The sequence below is a fragment of the Spermophilus citellus genome (genome assembly GCF_964194105.1).
Source record: "Spermophilus citellus genome assembly, chromosome: 15".
In the NCBI taxonomy this organism is placed as follows: domain Eukaryota; kingdom Metazoa; phylum Chordata; class Mammalia; order Rodentia; family Sciuridae; genus Spermophilus; species Spermophilus citellus.
Window position 1 is genome coordinate 53,720,715 of NC_138195.1, and position 13,672 is coordinate 53,734,386.

Genomic DNA, 13,672 nt, shown 5'->3' on the forward strand with positions numbered 1-13,672 from the left:
CCTATAGAGAACTTTTGGTAATATTGCCATTTTGATAATGTTAGTTCTGTCTATCCATGAACAGGGTATATTTTTCCATCTTCTAAGATCTTCTTCTACTTCTCTCTTTAGGGTTCTGTAGTTTTCATTGTATAAATCTTTCACCTCTTTTGTTAGGTTGATTCCCAAGTATTTTATTTTTTTTGAGGCTATTGTGAATGGAGTGTTTTTCCTCATTTCTGTTTCAGAAGTGTTTTCGCTGATATACAGAAATGCCTTTGATTTATGTGTGTTGATTTTATATCCTGCCACTTTGCTGAATTCATTTATTAGCTCTAATAGTTTCTTTGTAGACCCTTTTCGGTCTGCTAGGTATAGAATTCTGTCATCTGCAAATAGTGATAATTTAAGTTCTTCTTTTCCTATTTTTATGCCTTTAATTTCTTTCAACTATCTAATTGCTCTGGCCAGTGTTTCAAGAACTATGTTGAACAGAAGTGGTGAGAGAGGGCATCCCTGTCTTGTTCCAGATTATAGAGGGAATGCCTTCAATTTTTCTCCATTCAGAATGATGCTAGCCTGAGGCTTAGCATAGATTGCTTTTATAATGTTGAGGTATGTTCCTGTTATCCCTAGTTTTTCTAGAGTTTTGAACATAAAGGGATGCTGTACTTTGTCGAATGCTTTTTCCGCATCTATCGAGGTGATCATATGGTTCTTATTTTTAAGTCTATTGATGTGGTGAATAACATTTATTGATTTCCATATATTGAACCATCCTTGCATCCCAGGGATGAATCCTACTTGGTCATGGTGCACAATTTTTTTGATGTGTTTTTGTATTCGATTCACCAGAATTTTATTGAGGATTTTTGCATCTAGGTTCATTAGAGATATTGGTCTGTAGTTTTCTTTCTTTGAGGTGTCTTTGTCTGGTTTCGGAATCAGGGTGATGTTGGCCTCATAGAATGAATTTGGAAGAGCTCCCTTTTTTTCTGTTTCCTGAAATAACTTGAAAAGTATTGGTATTAATTCTTCTTTAAAGGTTTTGTAAAACTCCGCTGTATACCCATCCGGTCCTGGGCTTTTCTTGGTTGGTAGTCTTTTGATGGCTTCTTCAATTTCATCCATTGAAATTGGTCTGTTCAAATTGTGTGTATCCTCCTGACTCAGTCTGGGCAAATCATATGACTTAAGAAATTTATCAATGTCTTCACTATCTTCTATTTTATTGGAATATAAGTTTTCAAAATAATTTCTAATTGTCTTCTGTATTTCTGTAGCATCAGTTGTGATATTGTCTTTTTCATCCCGTATGTTAGTAATTTGAGTTCTCTCTCTTCTTCTTTTCATTAGCATGGCTAAAGGTCTGTCGATCTTATATATTTTTTCAAAGAACCAACTTTTAGTTTTGTTAATTTTTTTCAATAGTTTCTTTTGTTTCAATTTCATTGATTTCCACTCTGATTTTAATTATTTCTTGCCTTCTGCTACATTTGCTGTTGTTTTGCTCTTCCTTTTCTAGGTCTTTGAGATGAAGTGTGAGCTCATTTATTTGTTGTTTTTTTTTTTTTTTTGAGGAATGACCTCCAGGCGATGAATTTCCCTCTTAAAACTGCTTTCATTGTGTCCCATAGATTCCGATATGTTGTGTCTGTATTTTCATTTATCTCTAAGAATTTTTTGATTTCCTCCTTTATGTCTTCTGTAACCCATTGATCATTCAGTAACATATTGTTCATGTAGGATTTTTCCTTCCTTCTTTTATCATTGATTTCCAGTTTCATTCCATTATGATCTGATAAAATGCATGGTATTATCTCCACCCCTTTATATTTACTGAGGGTTGCCCTATGGCATAATATATGGTCTATTTTTGAGAAGGATCCATGTGCTGCTGAGAAAAAAGTATATCCATTTGATGATGGTTGATATATTCTATATATGTCAGTTAAGTCTAAGTTATTGATTGTGGTATTGAGTTCTATAGTTTCTTTATTCAACTTTTGCTTGGAGGATATGTCCAATGGTGAGAGAGGTGTGTTGAAGTCACCCATAATTATTGTGTTGTGGTCTATTTCATTCTTGAACTTGAGGAGAATTTTTTTCATGAATGTCGCAGCACCATTATTTGGTGCATAAATATTGATAATTGTTATGTCTTGTTGGTGAATGGTTCCTTTTAACAATATATAATGTCCTTCCTTATCCCTTTTGATTAACTTAGTCTTGAAGTCGATTTTATTCGATATGAGGATGGCCACCCCTGCTTGCTTATGAGGACCGTGTGCGTGGTATATTTTTTCCCATCCTTTCACCTTCAGCCTGTGTATGTCTTTTCCAATCAGATGTGTCTTCTGGAGGCAGCATATTGTTGGATTTGTTTTTTTAATCCATGATACCAGCCTATGTCGCTTTATTGGAGAGTTTAAGCCATTAACATTTAGAGTTACTATTGATATATGGTTTGTACTTCCAGCCATGTTTGATTATTTATCTTTTTTAAAAAAAATTTAGTTTGTTCCTCCATGATTATCTTTCCCCTCACCCTCTGTCTTTACCGAGGCACTTCCCACTGATGGTTTTGGTTATTGTTTTTCATTTCTTCCTCGTGTAGTGTTTTGCTCAAAATGCTTTGCAATGTTGGTTTTCTGGCTGCAAATTCTTTTAACTTTTGTTTACCATGAAAGATTTTTATTTCGTTGTCATACCTGAAGCTTAATTTTGCTGGATACAGAATTTTTGGTTGGCATCCATTGTCTTTCAGTGTTTGAAATACATTGTACCATTACCTTCTTGCTCTCAGCGTCTGTGATGAAAAATCCATTGTTAACCTTATTGGTTTACCCCTGAATGTAATCTGCCTCCTTTCTCTTGTAGCTTTTAATATTTTCTCTTTGTTCTGTATATTGGATATCTTCATAACAATGTGTCTTGGCATTGGTCTACTGTGATTTTGTGTGCTTGGTGTCCTGTATGCATCTTCAATTTGTATATCTGTTTCCTTTTTTATTTCTGCAAAGTTTTCTGTAATTATTTCATTCAGCAGGTTACTCATTCCCTTGGTTTGAATCTCTGTACCTTCTTCTATCCCGATGACTCGTAAGTTTGGTTTTTTTATGTTATCCCATAACTCTTGGATGTTTTTCTCGTGATTCTTTACCAGCCTTTCTGAGTTGGCTAGACTCTTTTCAAGATGATATATTTTGTCTTCATTATCTGACGTTCTGGCTTCTACTTGCTCCACTGTGTTAGTGATACTCTCAATTGAGTTTTTAATTTGGTTTATCATTTCCTTCATTTCTAGAATTATTGTTTGATTCTTTTTTATAATCTCTATCTCCTGATAAAGATGCTTAACTTCTTCTTTTATCTGTTTATGCAATTCATTCTCAATGTGTTCTTTCACTGCTTGAATTTGCTGTCTCGTATCCTCTTTAAGGTTCCATTCCATCTGTCTAAGGTATTCCTTGAGTTCTTTATATGACCATTTTTCTGATGACTCTAGGTCCTCCTGAATATTTAGGCTGTCCTGCATTGTTTGTACTCCTTTTCTTCCTTGCTTTTTCAAGCTGCTCATGTTACTTGTTCTGTTTGACTGCTGAGTTACTGTTTACTCCTATAAATTTATTTGATGCTTGGGAGGAAAGGTATTAGAAGGGAAGGGAAGACGTCACTAAAGAGAATGAGAGTAAGCAGGTAGAATTCAGGGAAGGGGGAATAAGAAAATTGAAAAGACAAAAAAAGAAAAAAAATAGGAAATAAAAAAAGAAAATTAAAAAAAATAATAATAAAAAATTAAAATTAAAATTAGAAGAAAAAAATTAAAATAATTTTTAAAAAATTTAAAAAACAACAAGAAATAAAAATGAAAATGAAAGAAAAAAAACCCAAATCAAAAAAAAAAAAGAAAAAAAACTAATAAATGCAGTCTTAGAGTTTGATTAACTTCTCTTCCAGTAGGTGGCGCTGTGCCCACCAGGCCAAGCTTCTCCTGTCAATACGCGGGAACCAATCACTGTGCAGCAGCCCCTCCTCCCAGACTGGGCGAGTCTCCAATCCTGAGTGCCTAGGGCCTTCTCTTGTGTCTAGTCAGTTCCCCACTTTTCCTCTAGCCAGGTCCCTCTCACTGGTGCCGCTCACCACAATACTGGCTACACGCCATGTCTGCTGCTCCCGGGAGCCCTGTTTTCATGAACAACTGGGCACATTCTCCCTGTTTGCCATTGCCTCAGACCCTAAGTTTGTAGAGCTTGGGGCTGAGAATCCTCAGCAAATTTTACTTGCCCTCCGGTAGCCACGCCCCCGGTAGCTGGTGCAAGAGACCTCAGTTGTCAGCACTGGTGGGAGCGGTAGCCGGGAGTTCTGCGCCACGGGTCCCACGCCACCTCTGATTCCCTCGGTCTGGCTGTCGCGCTCATGGGAGAGCTGGGAGGGGCCCTTAAGGTTTCCCCGATGTGTGGAGAGGGAAGGCTAGGGAATTACACACCTGTAGCCACAGGTTTCAATGAAGTTATCTCCTCCACCGCAGTCTGGTGACGTCAGTTCTCTGCCATGGTGGTGTCTCTTGCAAATGGCGACAGTTCGTTTCCCTTTGCCGGATCACCAATGCAACGGGTGGGTCCTTACTGTCTCTCCTAAGCCCCGTTTCAAACCTGTGGCCACTACCTATGAAGGCTCGGTTGGCATTTACCTCTGTAGGATCAGAAGGGCTGACCAGTTGTTTCAGCCGGATGGATTAGTGCTGAGTCACAGCTGTTTGTCTGTGGGAAGCCCGCGAATGGGAGCTTGAATCCTCAGTTCCTTTCTCTCCTGGTACATTAGATGGATGGTTTTCTCTGACATATGCTCCCACCATGACTGGCTGCCCCATCCCTATACCAGAGGCCTAAAAGCAATAGGTCTGCCCAATCATAGACTGAAACTTCCACAACTATGAGCCAAAACAAACCTTTTCTCTTTATAAGTTGACTAACCTAGTGGTAAATCTGCTGGCCCCATAATGGTTCCAGTATCGTATTTTTTTACCATGACACAATCACAAAAAAATGATGATGTGTTCACAATAAAATGGATGATATTTTCATCTCTTGATGAATAGTAAACCTTATTTCATTGTGTGACAAAATGGAATGTATGCATGAAGTATTTTTGCTGCCTACAGAAGTATGATGGGTGTCCTGAGAAAAAGCAGGTATGCTTGTTTCATTACATGATGAAGTAGTCTCTTTCAGGTTACATCATTTTTACTTAAAAAAAGGCCAACAATTTATATGTGTGTGTGTGTGTATATATATATATATATATATATATTTTTTTTTTTTTTTTTTTTTTTTTCAAATATGGGTATTTGAAAATAAATAAAGTAGATCTGTTATTTCAAGGAAAGCAACTGATAAAATTTATGCCAGTGATAAATTCTAACTTTCAGGCAAAAGCTAAAAATTTTGAAAAACTTAACATCTGCCACAGTGCGTTTATTTGTCACCCAATACATAATGACTTTTCTCAAGAGATTCATACATGTATTTACAAATGTAACTTTTCTGATATGTAAAATAAAGTGAGTCCATGTATGGAAGGTCTGCTTGACTCACTGAATCACTATTTTCCAAAGGACAAACGAGTAATGTTGCAGAATCATGCATGAGAAAAAGATCCGTTCAAAGCGAATAACAAACTAAATAGTTTTTTGTGGGGTGGGGTGGAGTACCAGGGATTGAACTCAGAAGCACTCAACCACTGAGCCACACCCACAGCCCAATTTTGCATTTTATGAGAGACGGGTCTCATTGAGTTGCTTAGCACCTCGCTTTTGCTGAGACTGGCTTTGAACTTGTGATCCTCCTGTCTCAGTCTTCTGAGCTGCTGGGAATACAGGCGTGCACCACCACACCCAGCGACAAATGAGTGTTTATTTTTATTTTGCTTTTTAAATGCTCGAACTTTTTATTTTGAACTAACTTTAGACTTAGAAGAGTTTCAGAGTAGTTTAGAAACTTTCCATCTGCCTCTCACCCAGCTTTCCCTATGGTTAACATCTTATGTCACCGTGGTACATGGCTAAAACTAAGAAAATAACATAACAAATGAATTTCAATTTAATAAACTATAATAAAACGAATCAATATGGTTTCAGATTCCAAGCCACAGCTAACATTTAAGAAACCACCTCTTGTTTGATTTTTGGTATAGCATCAAAAATTATCTGAAAAAGGTGCTAATTGTTCTCTTTCCTTCTTTTTTTCCAACTGCATATGTAGGGGAATACATTTTAAAAAATGTATTTCAACCAAAATTACATATCATAACAGAGTGAATGTAGGAACAGATATGAAAAATCCATCTGCTTTCAATTAAGTTGGACATAAGGCAGATTTGCAAAAATGTAAAATGAGACTACTCTTTCAACTCTGCATATGTGTATTACATTTACACACATACACACGCACACACAATATTCCAACATCTCCCCAATCTCCTTGCCTCCAGTCCTTGGTAACCACTTTCACACTCCACATATCAGGGGTTTCATGTGGAACTTGTCTATGTTATCCCAGTTATCCACATTGTTGCAGATGATAATATTTTCTTCTTCTTCAAGACCGAATAGTATTCTACCATGTACATCTACCACATACCTCTGTCCACTCTACCTGCTGCTCCCATTACCAGCATCTGGCTTCATTACACTCCTCTTTAATTAGGTTCCTGTATTGCCTGGAGAATATTTATGCCCCTTTACCCTGCAGGAGTCATGTTATTCTTTGGGACCCAGATGGAGTCCAGCAGGTTGGAGGCTCCTATCTCTCCCACAGTTTCATGCTTCTGTTTGGTAGAGATGCCATAGAGGTATTTCTTGTATCCCTTGTTGTTTTGTATGCATTACGATGTGTTTGGAGAAGAGAGGAATATCTTTTTTTTTCAAGAGAGAGAGAGAGAGAAAGAGAATTTTAATATTTATTTTTTAGTTCTCGGCGGACACAACATCTTTGTTTGTATGTGGTGCTGAGGATCGAACCCAGGCTGCACGCATGCCAGGTGAGCGTGCTACCGCTTGAGCCACATCCCCAGCCCTGAAAGAGAGAGGAATATCTTTATAGGAACATCGAAAAGAAAAGCCTTTAAACCTGCAAGTTTTCTTCTGAGCTTACTATGAGATGTGTGCATATGCACATTTCTTGCATATTTCTTGCTGCATTCCCCCTACCCCAAATAATATGTCTTTTCAACATTGATTTCCTTAAAGATTCAAGGGTTATCTGGGAGATATTTTCTAGATTATAGAACAGTTAAAATTTTTTATGACTATTTCCCCCTACTGTCTTCTAATTTGGGGTTTTATTATTAGGGAATATGGCCTATAAAAATTTTCTCATAACTATAAGAGCAAAAGAAAAGTATATGCTCAGTGTTTAAGAAATAAAAGTTCTGTTGGGCATTGTGGCACATGCCTGTAATTCCAGCAGCTCTGGAGGCTGAGGCAGGAAGATTGCAAGTTTGAAGCCAGCCTCCCAATTTAGCGAGGCCCTAAGAAACTTAGTGAGACCCTGTGTCAAAATAAAAAGGATATAGTTTAGTGGTAAAGCACCAATGGGTTCAGTTCACCAAAAGAAGAAAAAAAAGTTCTGTAATTATGAAATAAAATTGAATCATTCAACTCCTATATATCATTACTTTAAAAAATCTGTTTGACCCACTGACTTCTGAAACAGACGTAGTAAGTGCCCACCATGAGTTTATACACATTTTCAAATTCTTCTTGTATTTTTGGTGTTTTTCTTTTATGCAGTTGGCTGTTATGTTGCTTGTTGTATAAAGTTTTACAACTGTTATATCTTCTTGGCGGGTTGCAACTTTTATTATCACACAATATTCTTCTATGTCTTGTTTACACGTTTGTCCTTGAATTTTGCTTTGTCTGACATTGACGCTCTGCTTTCTTTATGCTTGCCTTTGCGCAGTCTGTTGTTGCCTCTATTTTTAAACTTTCTTTTTTTTTTAAAGTGGGTTTTCTTTAAGTAGCACATAGGTGGATTTATTTTTTAATCACATTCAATAGTCTTGGATTTTTAATAGGAGAATTCTTTCTGCCTACATTTATTGTGTTAATGGACATATTTAGGGTTCCTTGTCTTTGCATAATTTTCTGTTTGTTTTCTGTATTGGCTGCAGATATCTTTGACTAGAACTAACAGAACACACAACTAATAGTTGCTTAATTAAACAAATGTCTATTAAATTAAACTTCCATGTCTGGGTTGCCTTATTTTGTTTAATAACTGCAGAATTTTATTTCTTGAGATTTCTTGTTTTTCTCAAAGGACAAGAAGTCTGAAGATGTCCTGAAATGGGTGATTTATTTAGCTGTTCAAAATTTCCAGGGGCACATCCTGGTCTATCTTTCTGCTCCCCCATGCTCAGCCTGTGATTTTATCCTCATGCTTATAAATCTTCTAGCAACCTCAAGCATCATTTCCTCAATCTCTCAGGAAGATGCAGAGAGAGAAAGGCTTCTCCTAAGAAGTTTCATCCTGTGGAGGAGAAAGCCCTTCACTGGGGCTTCTGCCAGTATCTACTTTGTTAGAAATGTGAGTCTTGTCACTCTTAGATCCATCACTTGCCAATGAGAATAACATTATGGGATGGGTTTAGATCCATTGTTATTTTGTCCTTTGAGGCTGGGCTGGAAACTCACCTTTCCTACAGGGGAGCATCTCTGCTTCTCCCTGAACAACTTGGGGTTCTGTGGTGAGGGAGGATGGTGGGCTGGGGTGGATGGTGTGGAGGCAATTGATAGCGTCTGCTGTGATAGTTACACGTATTTTGTTCTTTCTCTGTTCCCTTTACTTACTGTGACGGGATGGGGATGTCACTAGTCATTTGCTTTTCTTCATTATTTTGTTGAAAGTTTTATAATTCTAGTAGTAATGGCCTCTCTGAATTATACCTAGTTCTTGATTACTATATTGCCCTTAATGTACTAAAAATATAACAGTGTCCTTCTATATTAGGGGGATTAATGTGCCTTGTGCAATTGATAAACCCTGACATTTCAGTACATTTACATGACGAAGGCTTATTTCTTGACGGCAATGGTTGGGTGTGGTTTCAGCAGCTCCTCTGTGTGATCTTGTTTTAGACATTGACTCATGGATCAGGATGATTTTTTTTCTCAAAATTCCATCATCTTGGAGTCATTTATTTCCAGCTGGGTGGACAAGGGAGAAAATGCAGAAAAGATATAGCAGCTGCTCATCGCCTCAGCCTGGAAGTGAGACCAATCACTTCCTCTGACACTCCACAGACTAGAAGTCAGTTGTAGGGTCCCAAAGAACTGAAGGGAAGCTGAGGAATGTGGTCCTTGGTGGACTAGAAAAAAGGAATGCAGGGTGGACCTAGCATGGTCACTGTCATTGATTGCCATTCTGAGCATTTATACATTTCATTTTCTCCTTATGAAATGCATTCACCACTTTTTCCAGTCACTGCATCCACCTGGAAGTCCACAGGGTCCGAGGCCCCACATTTATCTCTATAAAGTCCAAATGTGCTAAATAGATATGTCACCTGAATACCTCTCACCCTTAAGACCAACATACAGCACTAGACAAGGCCAGAATATCTCTAGGCATACTGCCATTTGGGAAAGGAGAGAGCGTGAGACCTGTTTTCCCTAGTCTACAGCATCCTTGAGTCCTGCAGGCTGGGCTCTGAGAGTTCCCCTGCCTTAGCCATGAAGGAATTCCTTGAATGGACTTGATCCCCTTGAGGAAACTTTTTCTCCTTGATTTTTGACCTCGGCCTCTTCTGGAGTGAGTGTTGAGGACCACACCCTCCCTGGTCAGCATGATCTTGAAACCCGCCTCCAGCTCACTAAAGTTGGCACCCAAGAGTTGTTTGAGTCTTGAACAATCAAAGGCTTTCTAGTTTATACTCCAAAACTCAAAAGGCTTCTCGTCTGTTGGCTTCCATGTCCCAGGAACAATACCTAAAATTCTTTACTAGACATTTTCTACAGTTGACTTTATTTCTTTGCTCCTGGACCCCTACGTGTCTCACTGTCATCTGCAGGCATCTACTTTGAAGTTCTTTGTAAAACAGTTGTGAGAGTTGGCACTCAATGTTCTTGGGTTAGTCTGGCTTCTCTGAGGAGCAGGAATGGGGAGGGATTCACCACGCAAGGTTTTTTGTTTGTTTGTTTTTTGTTTTTTTTTTTCCTCAACGAAAATGCTTGTCAGAGAAAGAGGGCAAGGAGCTGGCCGGGGGCTGGGAGAGACATTGCCCTGCAGTGCAGTCCTGACCTTGACTGAAGCAGAGAGGGAGGGAGGTTGGTTGGAGGTGTTCCAGAAAGTTTGGCAAGGAGTCTGGTGTGTCTCAGGAATGAGCCTGGTGTGCTCAGTCAGAGACTGAAGCAGACTCTGAAACATGGCCTTGGACAAACCCAAGAGCCCCAGTGAAGGGCTTTCTCCTCCACAGATGAAACTTCTTAGGAGAAGCCTTTCCCTCTTTGCATCTTCCTGAGAGATTGAGGAAATGATGCTTGAGGTTGCTAGAAGATTTATAAGCATGAGGATAAAATGCCCTCAGTAGTAGGAGGCTGGTGAAGCACAATCTTGTGACCACCATGGAGCTTTGTGTCCTCAATCATGTATTCACCTTAGAAAGTTGTCTCGGCTCTACATGAAAATACTTTAAAAGTTCCATCTCTTATAGTTGGAGCCCTCAAAGAAAAGGAGATGTTTTTCTCAATCCTATGAAGTCCCAGATTTCTAAATGGTCTCTATTCTCTCTCATTTTACTTGCAAAGCCCTCAATTCTTCTTTAGACTCATTTCCTTCTCTTGACACTTTGCCAAACACAGCCACTAGTAACCAACACACATTACAAACTTTTTATTTCCCACCCTCTTCCCTTATAATGAAAGTTCAGGAAGCCCTGGGCCTGATTTTTAAGTTACAGTGTCTGACATTTTTACCAAATATTTTGCTCTTGCTTGACATGGATCTCGAGCCATCCAGCCTAATGGACATCACTCACCACTCAACTGAAAGTCAATGATGCGTAGTTTATATGTGTTTCAGCAGCAGCTGTTTTTTTGAGATTGATCTCCATATTAGTCATAGTAATCAATGCCATCTGTTGCAGTAGGAAAACTGAGAAATCTTCGTGGCTGAATCTAGCACAGGTTTATTTCTTGCTCAGGTTACTGCCTGATATAGTTCACAGAGACTCAGCATCAGGCTGCTTCATCTGGCAATCTACCATCCTTGGTTCTCTTTTTTTTCTAGCTAGTGGACAGGAAGAAGAGACTGCAGAGAATGTTCACCACCAACTACTGCCACAGCCCAGGAGTGACATAAGTCAGTTCCTACAGAAAGTGCCTCACTGTTATCTACATTCTCTTTGATGAGGATTTTAGGAGAGCTCAGTCACAGACACCTTGGGGACCTGCTCCTGCTGGCTGGCTTAGCTATTGTGATGCTCCCCAGGGGGAGAGGAAGGGAAGGAAGAGAGGGTCTTGGACCTGCCTTTAGGCAGTATCTCTCTGGAATCGTATTTGTAGATGACACTGCTCTGCTATGAGGGGTGTAATGGTTGTGTGCCATTTCCTAACGAATGGAAATCAGATATGTTTCTTTTTCCTTCTTTATTCCTCCTCCTGTTGTGAGGTAGCAAGTGACAAACACATCCAGTGGCTCTTGGGAGAAGATGGCGAGGTCTGGGTCTGGGTCATGGGCGAAGGCCCTGGTGACAAGACTTATGAAGAGATCTCCGAGGAGCTGATTGCAGAGAGAGCGCGGCTGCAAGCACAGAGGGAAGCCGAGGAGCTCTGGTGAGTGGTGCTGGGGCAGGAGGGGTGTTGGTGGGACCTGACCCACACAGCCTTGGGGTAGGTACAAGCCAAAGACCATAGGTTGTGGGTAGGAGGTAAAAGGTACCATCTCACTGGCTGTTTTGAGCTCTGCTAAGATTAGGGGACCAAAGCGTCAGTGTCTTGCATCAGGCAAAACTGAGGGTTCAAACCCTGGCTCTGCTAATTACAAGTTAGCTGATTGGGTCCTCAGTTTTCTCATCAGTAACATAAGCCTAACAACGCCCTTCCGATGTGCATGTAGTTGGATTCATCTTGATTGTATATACAACATGTTTTGGCTCTTTCCTGTACTTAATTGTCAGGGGGACAGTACAGCAGTTTGGATTGACTTTTGTTGTCTGTTTGTTCCTCTATACATCATCCACATTTCTCACATAAGATGGACGGTTGAGTCCCGGGTGAGGTTAGAGTGAGACTCTCATAAATAATTAATTTTTTTTTTTGCCAAACTTGGAAATCCATGTGAAATTGACTCTGACATCTTCCCACCACCAATTTTGAATGACAATATTTTAATTGTAAGCTGCAGAAGCCTATAAACAACACGGAAAACTATAAGGAACAGATTAAATAGATTATAGAATGACATACCATCTAAGATAACTACAGTGAACATTTAGGTGATACATGCTCTATAAAGTCTTCACCTTGACAATTTGATGAATATAAATCCACAAAACTATTTAAGATTACTGTATAGTATTTGAGAAATACAACTTGTTGGTCCTATTGACAGACATTTGAGTTATTTATTATGTTATAAAAATTCTCCAATGAACATCTTCTACATACATCTGTGTACACTTGAGTGAGAAATGGGATTTCTGAATCTTGTTTGTCTGGCTTCCAGAATGATTCTACTGATTTTAACCTTCCCATATGTGAGAGTACCTATTTCTCCCCATCTTGGCCAATGTTAACCTTTTGTTGACCTTCAATATTTGCTATTCTCTAGACCAAGGGAAGATTGTTCGTTGTTCTTATTTGAATTCCCACTGAGATTGTGGTCCTTGAGTTTTTCACTCAAGCTGATTCCTGCTGGTGCTCTCTTGGAAGGAAACAGAAGGAGGCAGAGATCACCAAGAAGTTCCGGGATGCTCTAGCCAATGAGAAGGCCCGGATCCTGGCGGAGAAGTGGAAAGTGGAGATGGAGGACCGCAAGGCTGCCAAAGTCCTGGAGGAGCGCATCCACGAAGAATTCAAGGTGGGCCACTGCATGGGGCACCTGTGTGGTGGCTCTTGCTCTAGCTCCAAGGCCATTGCGGCTGATCTCTGATTTGGATCTGACCTTGGCCATTAGTTGGTACTGGGTGCTTTATGAGAATAGAAGAAGGAACTTGACACACCATTTGGTCCCATCCATCTCTTGCACAGATGAGGAAACTGAGGGGTAGACAGAGGAAGAGAATTGCCAAGGTCACATGCAATAGTGGTTGGGTCAGAACTCAGGTCTTCTGCACCCCAAACCAAGGATCCTGAAATGAGGGCTTTGGAGAGAATTGGGTTTCTTCTGGTCAGACCAGCCTGGGATCCTATTCCAACTTTACTATTAATGCTTTATTACCCTGGAAGCTTACTGAACTTCTCTGAGTCACCATTTTTCTTTTTATGAGGATTGAAAGCATCTCTCTCTCTCTCTCTGTCTCTCTCTGTCTCTCTCTCTCTCTCTCTTTCCCCCTCTCCCCCTCCCCCCCCTCTCCTCTAGGGGAGGGCATTATTCATAACCTGCATGTCTACTCATTCTGGGAGCCTTTGTAATTGGTAAAGGAGGTTTACTGCCCTCTGATAGGAAGTTCGAATTACCTGAAAGTATAC

At 39.7% G+C, this 13,672-nt stretch overlaps 1 protein-coding gene across 1 annotated transcript in view; it reads left to right on the top strand.

Moving 5' to 3' along the window:
• Positions 1-13,672, top strand: part of SH2D4B (SH2 domain containing 4B) — a 95,112-nt gene that overhangs the window by 17,547 nt on the left and 63,893 nt on the right. The window contains exons 3-4 of the mRNA XM_081268826.1: positions 11,656-11,815; positions 12,914-13,061. Coding sequence (XP_081124952.1) covers positions 11,656-11,815; positions 12,914-13,061 — 308 coding nt within the window. The remainder of the gene's footprint in view (positions 1-11,655; positions 11,816-12,913; positions 13,062-13,672) is intronic.